This window comes from Sander lucioperca, chromosome 4 (genome assembly GCF_008315115.2).
Source record: "Sander lucioperca isolate FBNREF2018 chromosome 4, SLUC_FBN_1.2, whole genome shotgun sequence".
Classification (NCBI taxonomy): Eukaryota; Metazoa; Chordata; class Actinopteri; order Perciformes; family Percidae; genus Sander; species Sander lucioperca.
This window is the reverse complement of record NC_050176.1, coordinates 37015280-37029126: the sequence shown is the minus strand read 5'-3', so window position 1 is coordinate 37029126 and position 13847 is coordinate 37015280. Positions and strand designations below refer to the sequence as shown.

General features: G+C 41.2%; 1 protein-coding gene across 6 annotated transcripts in view; it reads right to left on the bottom strand.

Moving 5' to 3' along the window:
* LOC116059825 (microtubule-associated tumor suppressor 1 homolog) overlaps window positions 1-13847 on the bottom strand; it is a 90038-nt gene that overhangs the window by 38567 nt on the left and 37624 nt on the right. For 5 of the 6 annotated variants that reach the window (XR_004897036.1, XM_031313088.2, XM_036000162.1 and 2 more), the window contains 3 exons: window positions 12642-12860; window positions 9921-10142; window positions 9389-9556 (listed from right to left, as the gene is read on the bottom strand). Coding sequence is in view for 5 of the 6 variants with exons in the window: in XM_031313088.2 (XP_031168948.1) it covers window positions 9389-9556; window positions 9921-10142; window positions 12642-12860 (609 nt within the window). In the remaining variant the exon portion in view is untranslated. The remainder of the gene's footprint in view (window positions 1-9388; window positions 9557-9920; window positions 10143-12641; window positions 12861-13847) is intronic. The other variant, XM_031313087.2, reaches the window with a different exon arrangement.

Here is a 13847-nt window from a genome sequence, read left to right as displayed (position 1 = left end):
ATCTCTGTGTTATGACATTAAGCAAGACAATATAACCTGTCAATGTTTTTGTTATGACAACTTGACATTAACCTAGACAACAAAACATGGAAGGCCCAATTAGCAAACTTTAAGAAACTATTAGCTTGATGTTTTAACATTACATAAAACTGTCATTAAGTGGTTGGTTTTTACAATGGCTGTCATGAGAAGGTTACAATTGTGTCATGAATAAGATCCTTGACCTCAAGTAAAGTGAAACCATTTAGACTTGTCATTAAGATGTCTTAAAAGTTATAAGACCAGTTTGACGACAGTAAATGCAGTACCGAGGTGATTTATTTAGTTTTGGACGTGTTGCTAAAGTAACTGTTAACTGTAGTTAGCTGCAGTTAGCTCTGTTAGCTGTAACGTTACAGCTGTCCAATTAGCTGACTCAGCCCTGGGCTGCAAAGAGCTAAACCCGGGAAGAAAACCATCTCGGTAGCGTTAGTGCATTCCCTGTCGTAAAACTGGCCTCCTCCGTAAGTCTCGGAGACTGTTTTTAGTCCCGGTCCGGCGACACCTAGCTAAAGGGCTAGCATGGCAGAATGAAATGAATCCGATTAAATCGCTCCGAACTGCTGCCTGTGTGGAAACCCATCTTAACGCACATTTAGCGCTATTGGCTAATAACGTAACTCAAACACATAACGTAAATGCTAATCAATATCCGCAACGCGACAAGTCCTTCCCTACTTGTTGCCTTCGTTGGTTTGATTGGTTAGGTTTAGGCAAGGAGTGAGACTGGTTAAACTGCTTTGCGCTGACCGTTCCATTGATTTCCTATAGGGAGAGACGGTGCCGCCCAACTATGCACTACCCCTGGCGTCGTGCACCGCTCGGATTTGCCGCTTTGCGCCGTGCTCAAAGTTCAAATTATTTCAACTTTGACCTAGTTGTCGCTGACCTTTCGAAAGCGCAACCAATGAGATAACAGCTGTCATTACCTAGCAACGGGAAATAGCTTCCTTGCCACCTTTGATGACGAATACCTGCGCTGAGCTTTGCCATTAGCTGTTAACGGAGCATTCAGTGACCTCGGCTAGATGGATGGAACCAAACACAGCAGGGACCAGTTTTAGGAATACACTACCCTGTATCCGAGCCAAACATGGTTTTCTTTCCAGGTTTGGCTCTTAGCAGCCCTGGGCTGAGTCAGCTAATTTGACAGCTGTACAGCTAATTGAATTCACTAGCTAACGGAAGCGAACTACAGTTAGCGGTAACTTTAAAGTAGCTGCTAACTGTAGTCAGCTGCCTTAAGCTAGTTTTAGCAACAATAAACGTTAGACTAAAGCTAACATTATCTGTTCAAAATTCATTAAATCACCTCAGTACTGCATTCACTGTTGTCAAACTGTGCTTATAACTTTTATGACATCTTAATGACAAGTCCAAATGGTTCCACTTTACTTGAGGTCAAGGATATTATTCAGTCATTTAAGCATTCGATGATGAAATCAAACTTCATGACAGGTCCAAATTGTTTCACTTTACTTGAGGTCAAGGAAAATAACTCATTCATGTTCATGATAGGTGTCATGTCATAATTATGATGGTGTTATGTCTTATGCACACCCCTTCAAATAAAGGGTTACCAAATATGGGATTAGCAGACACCAAACACTATTTTACCAATATTAATCAAATTATGAGGAATTAATAGTTTTTTCTTCATCTTAAAAAGGCTACTATTGATGAGATTGATGAAGAGATTTTTGGTGAGACTTCAAAGTAGCACTGCAGAGGAGAGTATCTAACCAGTCAGGCAAACTACAGTACTATCAAACCACGGGAGATGGATGAGCCAAACCATTGAGAGAAACTGTAGAGTCAAAAACCACATGTTAAGTAAAAAAGGCAAACAATAGAATTCTCAGTTTGAAACTAATACCCTGCTCTTCATTAAAGAATATGTTAAACAACTGCTATGACATTAATGCACAGATCATTCAACCACCAGCTGTTTTTGAGTGAAATATAAAGTCTTTGGCCTCAGAGGCAGACACTTTGTAAAACAACTGCTACTCATTTCACATGAGGTTTCTACTTCAGATGCAGCTCCAGATGTGGACAGAAGATAAAATGCACATTTCTGTCCTTGATCTCCACAGAGAAAATCTCTACCTAGTTTTAAAATATTAAAGAATGCTGCAGCCCAAATGTACTGGACATCTCTGCTGAGCCTTGGGAGAATATTCCAGTTCAACAGATATAACCTGTAATGTCCTCATCTGCCACCCCATTAGAAAAAAAACAGCAACCTCCATATCAGAGTAAAGCTTGCAGGAGAGTGTCTGTGCTGAGTGTGTGTGGACATGCACATGTGATGACTAAAGCCTGCTCTAACCTACATTTCAGGGCAATGGCAGGCAGCAGCAGGGAAATGGGTCTGTAGAGCTCAGACTGAGCCTGAACACGTGCTGCTGTGCTCAGATGGGCCAGCAGGAATACACACAGTACAACTGAGAGAGAGGAAAATAATGAGGGCAGTGCGGCTGAGCTGAACAGGGAGGAGCATGTTCAAAAACCAAATGAGAAAAATACTGGCTGCAAAACATGAGCCGATTAGTAGATAATATGCTGCTGAACATATAAACAGTATAGATAGTTTAAATGGATTAAGATGATTTGTCAAAGATGAGGAATTAGTGAGCAATTTAGCCAAGACAAATTAATGCTTCAGAGTGCTTACTCTGAAGCAAAAAGCCCAGTGGCCTAATGATACTGGCAAACCCACAAGTCAAAATCCATGTGAAGCTGTTGAAGCCCAACTGGGGAAATGTTAGCTTAGCTTCTTTTCTCCTTGTAAACTAAGCAAAATGCATAACAGTAATTCTCTGGTGTCTTTGGTGGACTATTTTTATCTTGTCTTTCACAGATGTTCCTGTTCTAGTCTATATCTATGACGTTCCACTTCCGGGATTGCTCTGATGCCGCCGGAAATTCCGCTGGATGTCCGTTACCTACGCTTTCTTTGTGTTGGAATTTTAAACTCCAGTGGATCTATGAGGACTATGGTTAACTGCTCCTCAGATCTCTGCAGGGTAAATCCAGACAGCTAGCTAGCTAGACTATCTGTCCAATCTGAGTTTTCTGTTGCACAACTAAAACAACTTTTGAACGTACACATGTTCCACCAAAACAAATTCCTTCCCGAGTTTATTTTGCAGAGGCACTTTGCCTAGTTCATCTTTACAAAAACATAATCAATTTCAAACATACAACGTGCACAAAAAAAAAACTAAAACTAGCAGCTTTTTCGATGGGTTTAAATGTTTATCTTTAGTTCACTCTCCTACATTGACTTAGCCTGCCAAGCTAACAAGACACAATGTTAGCATCATGTTAGCATAGAGTGAAGTTTCAGGAGCCAAAGCGCTAACATTGTGCTTGAAACTTCACTCTATGCTAAAATAATGCTAATATTGTGTCTTAGCTTAGCAGGCTAAGTCCAAAGAGAGTTATTTACAATGACATCCTCTCTTTTTCCTTCCACTAGTGGTGTGCAATTTGGTATCGATCTGATACCAAGTAAATACAGGGCCAGTATCACCGATACCGATACCAATACTTTTTATTAATTAAGGTGGATTCATCATCAAATTGCTAAATCTGAATGAATTTTCATGACCTTAAGTGTTTTTGTGATTTTTGCTTTGGATTATTAATAAGTTAAAACCCAGGACAGAATTTTCATATGCTTGTATAAATTTGTTGTGTTAACACTGTATCTTATAGCATTTTAACAAATTAAACAGCTTGCTGTTGTTCGCTGCTTGGGGGGGGGGAGAGAGCAAAGTGTGACTGTGACAGGAGCGGCATTTGAAAGCAGTGGCACTTACACAGACACTGACAGCCAGGTCGCCTCTTTGATATTATCGTATTGAAATTATCGATATTTGGATCGATCCGCCCAACATATCTGTCCACATAGCACTTAAAAATGCACCAAAGCTCTACTGCCACAAAAACAACAAATGTTCAGAGGAATCCAGCAGTATAATGCCTAATACAGTACCTCATGTATAAAATAAATAAACTCTGTTAACAGTGAGGACTGACTCCGTGCCAGACATTACTAGCCTCCTACAAATAGAGAGCACACTTTTAATGGCTAAATAAGTAAAAGCCAGATGTGGCTATTTCTGGTTTATGTGTGTGAGTCACGTGGTTGGTGCCTCTCTGAGCATGAATATCACGGCTAAAAAGAGCCTGCAGCCACGGCTATTCATCACGCCACTGCTCAAGCACCCACACACACATTTGCACAGACCCGTGTACACACACTTGTGTTAAGACAACTGACGGCCCTATTGAAACCCTATACATCCAATGGCGGCTGTGGTAACCGGCATATACATGACTGAAAGCCCCCACAGTGGTGGAGAGATGGAGGCAACAATGGCTGCCAACACCATGCAGGAAAACAGGAGGAGCCAGACGAGGAGGAGGTGATGTGGGAGGGTGAAGTGCCTTTGAGGCTGATCTGGGGTCAGGCTTGCCATCTCATGACTAAAGATTAGGTTAAAAAAAAATGGCCAAGAAGGCTGATCTTTACACGGTATTCAAAGGCAACCTCACTCATCAGACAAAGTCAAACAGGAGGAAGACGGATTGAAAGAGGAATGAAATATGGAAGGGTGATTGGTAGACAATATATATAAAATAAGTATTTTATTGTGTAATGGGAAATAGATACACAATGCACAGCCAGGTGTTTTTTGCGTTCACCTGCTTGTGATGCTTAGATATTAACATTTCAAAAACAATAATGCTTTGAATTTTTCTTATCACAAAATGGACAGCTAATAAAGTTAAAGCATCACAGATGGATGGATGGATGGATGAATGGATGGATGGATGGATGGATGGATGGATGGATGAATGGATGGATGGATGGATGGATGGATGGTGGATGGATGGTGGATGGATGGATGAGTAGGTTGGTGTAAAACTGAAACTAAAAGCAGCTATGGAGGATGGGAGTTGGTCACAGATGGTTGGAGGTTTGTGACACACTTCAGTGATCAACCTGTTGGCATTAAACATGGGTTGATCGACTAGTGAAAAGATGGATGTGTTGAAAGAAATTAAATAATTAATGGCTGGATGATGGGAGGGCATGGAGGACAGTGGCATACCCAGACCTGCATGGAAGACCACAGTGTTTTTCCTGCATCCCGACAGCAGCTGAAGGTTTCGGAAAAGTCCTTTGGCCGTCAGCTTCACATGGAAGTTGGACAGCGACAGTCTTGGAGACCATAACATTGTCTCTGTTTGTCCTCCAACACTCTTCAAGATTTGATTTCAGACTAATGTTTCTAGTCTGGGTCGTCTTTTCGTGTAAGAAATGACTTTGACTTTGAGCACTTTCTCTGCTCCACTAACTCTCAAACAGTCCTGGGCTGCAGGAAATCCAGTTTTTTCTTCTTGTGGTCCAAATTCCCAGTGTTGCCTGTCTGACCGGTTTACTGTTGTCAACTATTTCAGGAAATTATTTCCTTATTATAAGGCTCCCAAAGCATTTTTTTTTTACAAGAATAACTGTCTGGTAAGTAACAATCTTCCTCTTTTCGTCTTTAATTTGATTGAAAATAATTCCACATCAAAAAGAAAGAAAAGACCTGGAGATTGTTGCTGTTGGAACTTAAGCCTTGCATCTCCATGACAGCCACGTGGAGATCGAAATAAAGAAGAAAAAAACAGAAATTTGAATTTAAAAGGGAAAAATGTGACTCCGTACAGAGGGAAATAGAAACATTAAAAAACAGAGGAAAAAAGAGAGTCCTTTAAGCTGCAACCTGCCCTTCTTTCACTCAAAGCCAAACAGTCGCCGCTGCAAAACAAAAATAATAAAAACGAAGGAGAACTGGTTTCTGTAGCCGAGCCAATAGACTACAAGAAAATGGTGCCAAAAATAGCTGTGCTTTACCGTCGTCCAGGAGGTAGTGAATCATCCAACGATAAAAGATGGAGAGGACGAGAGAGGCAGTACTTGTGTGTTTGTGTGTGTGAGGGAGGAAAGACAATCCTCATTGCGGTGATGATTAGTAGTCCATCTTTGCTGTTACACGCAAAACACACAGTGATCCGTCCCACTGACACACCACAGAGATGTGTGTGTCTAGAAATGTAGCTCTCCCTTGCACACACATGCTGGGTGGTTGGACAAAGACAAGCATCTATACACTCCCTCTATTTCACGGCTGTTTCCAAAGCTCTGTGAAGCCAGTATACACACACACACACACACACACACACACACACACACGCACACACACAGAGGGAGGGACGCTGCAGGGGAGAAGGGGGAAGGAGAGTGGGAGGGATTTGAATAATCTGTCTCCGCTGCTCCCTCCCTCCCTCCCTACCATCCCCATTTTTTTTCAGGTCTCTCGTCCTCTCTCTGGCTCTATTTGAACATTTGAATGAGAGAAAGTCAAAGGTTAGATGTGATGAAAGGACTATGATGATGAAAAAATACACCAAGAGGGTGGGAGGAGCCTCTCTCTTTCACTCACACACACACACACACACACACACACACACACACACACACACACACACACACACACACACACACACACATGCGTCTGTGTCTCTTCAGCTCTCAGTGGCAGGTGCCATATTAAAACTATTCAGCCAAATACAGACCTCTTTGTTTTACACAAACACACACAAACATACTATACATGCAGCTGAGCCGTTCCTTCAAGTTTTGCAATTTAGCAATATTTCTGTTAAAATGTCTCAATGTAGGTTGAGATTAAAGTTTAATGTAATACTGCCTGCCGCAGAGAGAGTGATTGCATCCCAGAAGTAAGTAATTTAGTCTAACACAGAGATCTTCAACATGGGGTCCTCAGAGTTACTGCTGGGGTGGCCCCAAATTATGTTTAATCTTCTTTTTTAAGTTCAAAAGTTAATATGTATTGGTAGGCATTAGTTTAGCTTTAACTGGGTGGATTCTGAAGTTGATATCAAAGAGAGCCTGGAAAGATTAGGCAAATAACATTAAGCCATAATAACTGGACTGCATTTTATAGAGCTTATGGTGCCACCTGCTCATCAGATAGACATTCACACAACGATGGAGCAACATCAGGAGCAATTCAGGGTTCATTGTCTTGCCCAAGGACACTTAGAGATGGGACTGCAGGGCCAGGGATCGAATCACCGACATCCGATTGGTAGACAACCGCTCTACCACCTGAGCCACATTTCTCTTTTGTGGAGAAAGTCCATCTTAAGAAAAGTCTAAGTTGCCACTTGATACAGAACAGCACTTGATACATTAAAACAGTAGCTCATTCTCATATAGAACTTAGATCAATTCAAATACACTGATCGGTGACTTTCTATAATATGCCAGCCTTTCGGGACTCTAAACAACATGTACTCATTTCAAATGAATCTTAAAAGTATAACTGCCTTTGGCCACATGGTGCTCTTTTCAGAAACAAGGTGGTCACTTAGACAAAGAAGCAAGAAAGAAAAAGTTGGTCAATGCTGGGCATCTTTGTCCACTGGTAGCCCCAAAGGGCAGCAGGAGGCAACTGAATCAAAATTCATGTGTTTACTTTGACTCAACATATTTTTCTGTACTGCAGTGCTTTGTGATGGGGATACATTTTTACATAAAAACCTTTCCTGGTACAACTTTAATTTGCATGGTACAGTGCATGTGATACAAACAAAATCAGACTGTAATATGAACCTTGAATCAGCCTTCAAAAATTACAACTCAGCCATGATACATAAATAGTCTCCTGTGAGCACAACACAGGTCATGGACAATAAAACCAGAGTCAGAATATGTCAGAATCAATAAAGTGTACGTCTAATGGAGACAAAAAGAGCTCAAGAAACACACTGGGTGCTTTAAAAGCGCACACTGCTAACCACTGTCGCCTGACGGGCTACTGTGGTGTGTGTGAATGAGAGCGAGAGGTGAATGAATCAAATTCATATGGGGGGCTTATGAAGTGTAGGCTGCCTCCCTGCCTGTCTGTCTTTCTGTCTGCGTGCTTGTGAGTAAAGCGATCACGAGGGTGACAGCATGTCTGTTAGTAGTAGCTTCCCACAGGCCCTAAAGAAACTTCCAGGCCCAGCCACGGACGGGAGACAGCTAGGCGCCCTGGTCCAGACCAGAGACACCACATGGGGGGAAGGCTGCAACCACAGGCCCTGGATTCACAGGGCCCACATGGAAGGAACCAGCAGTACTTTACAGAAGATGGGCTTCAGTAAATATGACCAGCGTTTATAATGCTCAACATTACTGTAACACTCCATCAGTGAGAACACATGTATATGTTACTTTCACTACTAGCTAAAATATTGTCTTGATTCAAAAATCATTTCTAAAACAGCTTTAAAATGAGTTTTAGTTGATGTGACATGACATCAAAAGTGTGAAATGTTGGACTTCATGGTCAATAGCCATTTCCTGCATGTTACTGCTGGGATAATTCAACCAGTGAACACATGAGTGTTGAGAACTGAGAGTTAAAGCACCTTAAACAGCAATAAAAGATTCAATCCAACTTAAGTATTGCTGAGATGTAAATATGGTTCCACTCTAAATTCAAAGAACATAATTTGTGTGTGTGTGTGTGTGTGTGTGTGTGTGTGTGTGTGTGTGTGTGTGTGTGTGTGTGTGCGTGCGTGCGTGTGCGTGCAGCTGAACAGTAAACATCCGACAGAATGATTTCATATCACTATTAAAAGTTGTACTCAACGTACAAACTGATGCAGAGTTTGGAGATTGTTTCTTAGCAATCACACCAGACTTGTCCTGCACTCAGCCAACCAATGTCTGTCAAATACCTGACCATCATAATACATTGCAAAAAGTATTTGCTTTTAAAAAAAGCATCAAGTCAGAAGCTTTTCTTCCAGTACCTTTTTTGAAAACCCTCAGTCATGTTTAAAGACATTATTTAGCTGCATGAAACACTAGCTTTCTACAGCATCATTCTAAAACTAACAGCACTGGCTTTTAAAAAAACACACACCATCTGAACCTTGCATAAAATCAAATCAAGCCACTGGTAAGAAAGTTAACAAGATTTTTATGCAAAAGAGTGTTGTTCTTCCAAAGAACCTTAACAGCTTCAGATGCTTAAATGTCAATATCATTCAAGATGCACCCACACGTCAATGCACACAAATCACATACAGTATCTGTGATAACGCTGTATGCTTGCTATTGTCGCTATATTGCCAAGAATCCTGGGATTACTGCGGTTTTAAGACGCTAACACACCTGCAGCCCTTACACACAAACATTTCTCCTTGCCAACACACAACATGACTACTCCTTTCCTCCCCACATACACACACATCTCTCACACATTCTTACCTGCGCTGTTCAGTCGACTGAGTCTTGCTGAGCCGCTTCTTTGCAAGGGATACTGGGATACCTGCTTGGTCAGGCCCTGATTGGCAGCAGGAGCTGTCTTTGCTGCTATTTGATTGGCAGCTGCTGTCTTGGCTGTGTTGTGGCTGGTGACTGTCGGGGTCTTCAGACCTGTAATGAGGAAAACAGAGGAAGTCAAAGCTTCTCCTTTGGGCTTTGTTTTTACTCACTGGCCAGATGTTTATGCTCGTACTTTCCTGTTGCAGTTAAGGTAGCTGCAATTGTGAAAACAAATCAACCCTGATCTAGGTTTCCACTCTTTCCACTCAGAGCTACTGTACTGAAGGAAATTATTATTTTGGCTTAGTTGTTTATTCATGGAGGGCGCAGCTGTAAAAAAAAGTGTTGGAGTTTAAGAACGTTATACTGCCAAAGTGTGTGGGTTACACACACGCACGCACGCGCGCACACACACACACACACACACACACACACACACACACACACACACACACACACACACACACACACACACCTGTAGCAGTGGTCCTGGCCTGCAGTGACAGAGCTCTGCTCCTCAGTGCAGGAGGCTTTGGAGCGGCAGTGATGCCACTGGGAACTGCGTCACTAGGAGTATTGGTACTGGTGGTAGCTGCAGTGCTGGAGATGAGGGGCTTTGCCGTGCACTGGTTGCCCACAGGAAGTGTGCTTTTGCTGGGCTGCTCATCTGGCTTGGTCCCTGTGGGTGCTGGAGCTCCTGGAAATGTGGAAGGAAAGAGGATACAAGAGGTTTTAAATACTTAGAATGCAAATTAGATGAAAGAGAAGAACTTTTGGGTGGATGTTCAAAGTGTCAGCTCTTTTGAATGTCAATGTTTGGAATCCTATAAAGAATAATAAAATATCCAACAGAGAAAATAACATTGATAAACAGAGAAAAAAGGAGAAACAAGAGGACGAGGAGACAAAGGAGTCCAGAATCTGTAATTATGGGCAAATCTTTACATTATCAACCTAGTCCAAATTACTTTTCGGCTTCCTTTGTACAACAGAAAATTTTAAAAACGTAAAATGAGGTGGTGTATATGAGGAAGGTTCAACAGAGAGGAGTCCTCTCAAAGATGTCCGTGTGTGTTGTTGGTGTGTCAAGGAGGGAGACAGGAGTTCACAGCATCTCATGTGTTAGAAGCTATTACGACAGACATTGTCATGTAACGAAGAAATTTTAGGGTAACGTCAACATTCTCCATGTCGGATACAATCATGTCTGTTGTGTTTAAGGATGTTTGAAGGGGATGCGTAATGTTAATCTAGTGGTGTTTGTGAGGTACAAAAGAAAAAAGAACAAGGACAAAAACAAAACATAGGTCTTATTTTTCTTGTTTCTGTCCTACAGTATGTTAATGATGCATGTGGGGGTATAAGTGCAATTAAAACACAGCGAGGATACATGCTGTTTTACACAGAAACTATAGTTTTTCAGCTAACAAACACCTACATAAATAATTAATAGCAGGTTCTGTTATGTTCGGGGCTTTGTAGCTATGCTTGTCTGCTAAGCATGTCAAAGAGCAGTAGATGAGGTCGGACGAAAAAGGCGTCCTTCAGCGTGTTTGTAGAACGTACCGGGGAGAGCAGCAGCTAGACGGGGTTTAGCGAGTAGTATGTAAGGCCGAAATTCCGCGTAAGGAAATTGGTTGGGGTGGTGGATGGGTCAAACACAGGACTTTCACCCAGGAGACCGGGGTTTCCTGTCCCGCTTGTCACGTTTCCCTAAAGTCGCTTTCTTCTTTAACCTAAACCCAACCGTCCCGCTATTCCCGCATGTCAAGGAAGCGTAAGCCCACCCACGACCTTTTCCTAAACCCAACCGTCCCGTTCTTCCCGCGTGTCACGGAACCATAAGCCCACCCACGACCTTTTCCTTAACATAACTGCGTCAAAAGGGACGCAAATAGTCCCGACCAAGCGCGTTTAGTTAAAACGCTAAAGAAGACTTTTAGCATCAATAACAACAACAAAAGGCATCTGACCAAGTGTCCTTATTTTACGAGATGGGAGTGAAAACCTGTTGGAGGTAGATGCCACTGGGTGGACCAGATCTGAATTTGACTAGAATGTAGGGATGTGCTACAGACAAATGACTGAAATGACTGAAAGATATTCCTTTATTTATATATTTTATTATATAAACAAAAGATGTATCCTCATATCAAAACTGCAACCGAAATTGTATGTTATCTTAAATAACAAAAAATAAAATTAAAAATGTATAATTAGATTTTTTTAAATAAATCTCACATCAAACAAACAACAAAGAAGAAGTAAAATAAGTGAAAGTAAAATAGATTACACTCTAGGCTGCTTAAAAATTGCATGGAGATTCCTTGTTTATCTTAACCAGTTGAAATATTTACACATAAATATTGATTTTTAATCGATTCACGATGCATCGATACATCGCTGAAATGACCAACATATACTGGTGTATTCCTGCGTTCTACATGCACAGCATAATGACCTCAGAGTTTGACTCACAACCAACACAAATGTGAACAGCTGACACATACCATGGGTGTAAATAAATGAGTCAATAAAATGAGTTGTAAAATAAAAAGAACTGTGTGGGGGTGTACTACACTGACGCTCCTCTCTGATATGACTAAATACAGAACCTAAATATTACCATGGTAACTAGGAAATGTAATCTGGTTACCATAACAACCTAGCAATCTGTAACCATCACTTTAATGTGTTACTTTGTGAGTGAGAAAAGAAAAAATTAAATAACCTGTAGATTGTTTAATATGTCAATGTCAGTATTTTGTCAATATTTCTGTGTGACAAATAATCTCATAATAGATTTTTTTCTGAACCATATGTCAGAAAAGGGGGGATTTGTCCTTTAAAGAATGGCGCTGTAGACACACACACACACACACACACGTCTGTATTCTCAATCCTGACCAGCTGTGCTCCTTGACCTCCAGAGAAAAGGGGGGATATTGCTGTGCACACACTAACTCTCTCTCTCCCACTAAAAATGAAATGTTTTATCAAAACACAGTGGATCTTCATTAGGATCTTCATTAAGCAGCTGATTTTACATGACACACTGTGTGTATATGATGGAGACAGACTCTGCATGTGTGTGTGTGCTGGAGAACACCAACAGTGAAAAGAGAAGAATGTTAAGTTGTATGTGAGCGAGAGAAAAGAAGAGAGCTCAGCTAATATGTACACCCCCCCACCTCACCTTTGCTTATGGCTCCACTGATCTCAGATCCTAGTGCTGAAGAACTGAGGCTTGTGGGTAATCCTTTCACAGGAAGTTTTGATGTGGCGGGTGTGGCAGTTCGTTTGACCGCCCCCAATGCTGGCTGCTGATTAGCTGTTGGTTTGGAGTTGGACGTTGCGGGATCTGGAACAGCCAAAACGGATGCTCGCTCTGCATTGGTGCGAGGTTTGGGGATACCTGGGAGAATAATACAGAAGGCCATATATTAACTCTATTCATCATTACACACACAATACAGAAATTGACTTAAAATATGTGGTCTTTCTGATGAATTTTGAAACTAACTGGGAACATAATTATGTGTGTGTATTACATATGTGTATGCAACTGAGAAAAGCCAGTAGAAACCAGCTGAACAGTGAATGAAAAGCCGCAGTTTTTTAAATGCAGACCCAGGGCTTTGAAATTAGGTCAATTCTAGTAAAGCCAAACCTTTAATTACGCATGACATACCAAACATCTTACTCTAAAGCAAGGAATATATATCAGATCTACTTCACACTTGGAGGTGTATTGCTGGGGACCCAAAGACGTGTCCAATTGGGGTGGGGCTTCAGGGCTCTGCGAAACTAAGTCGAGCATGTCTTAACTTGTTCTTCTTACAAACGTGGTGGTTATGTCAAAAAAGGGTTGGGCAATATGACAATACGTACATATATAAATATGCAATATAAAAATGTCTATCGTATATATGTTTCTTTTCTATATTGTTTCTATCGAAATGTCGAAAAACCAGCAGGTCTAACGGCCATATTAAGTCTACTGGACGACGCTTTACGTTCTGATCCTTGAACTAAAGTTAGCCTTTTTGGACTTTTCCTGTTTTTTGTGTGTTATTTCTTGTGTGTGAAATAAATGTATAAAGTACAAAAAAACACATTTCAATCCAAAAGGTTTCTCTCCCACAAACAATATGTAATATATTTACTGTATTTAATCAGATATTAATATCTGCGTCATCAGATATTAAGGAAACATGCTAAGTTAAAATACTATGTTTTCTGACAACAATGCTAAAGCCAGTATTTTCTCCTTCGAAATTTCCGTTCCGGGACGGAATGTCTGTTTGTGTTACGGCCTGTGTTAGTATCAACTGCCTATTTTGACAGCCGGGCCGGGTTGCCAGAAATACCTGTAAAAACGTAAACCTGTAGTAGGCCTAAA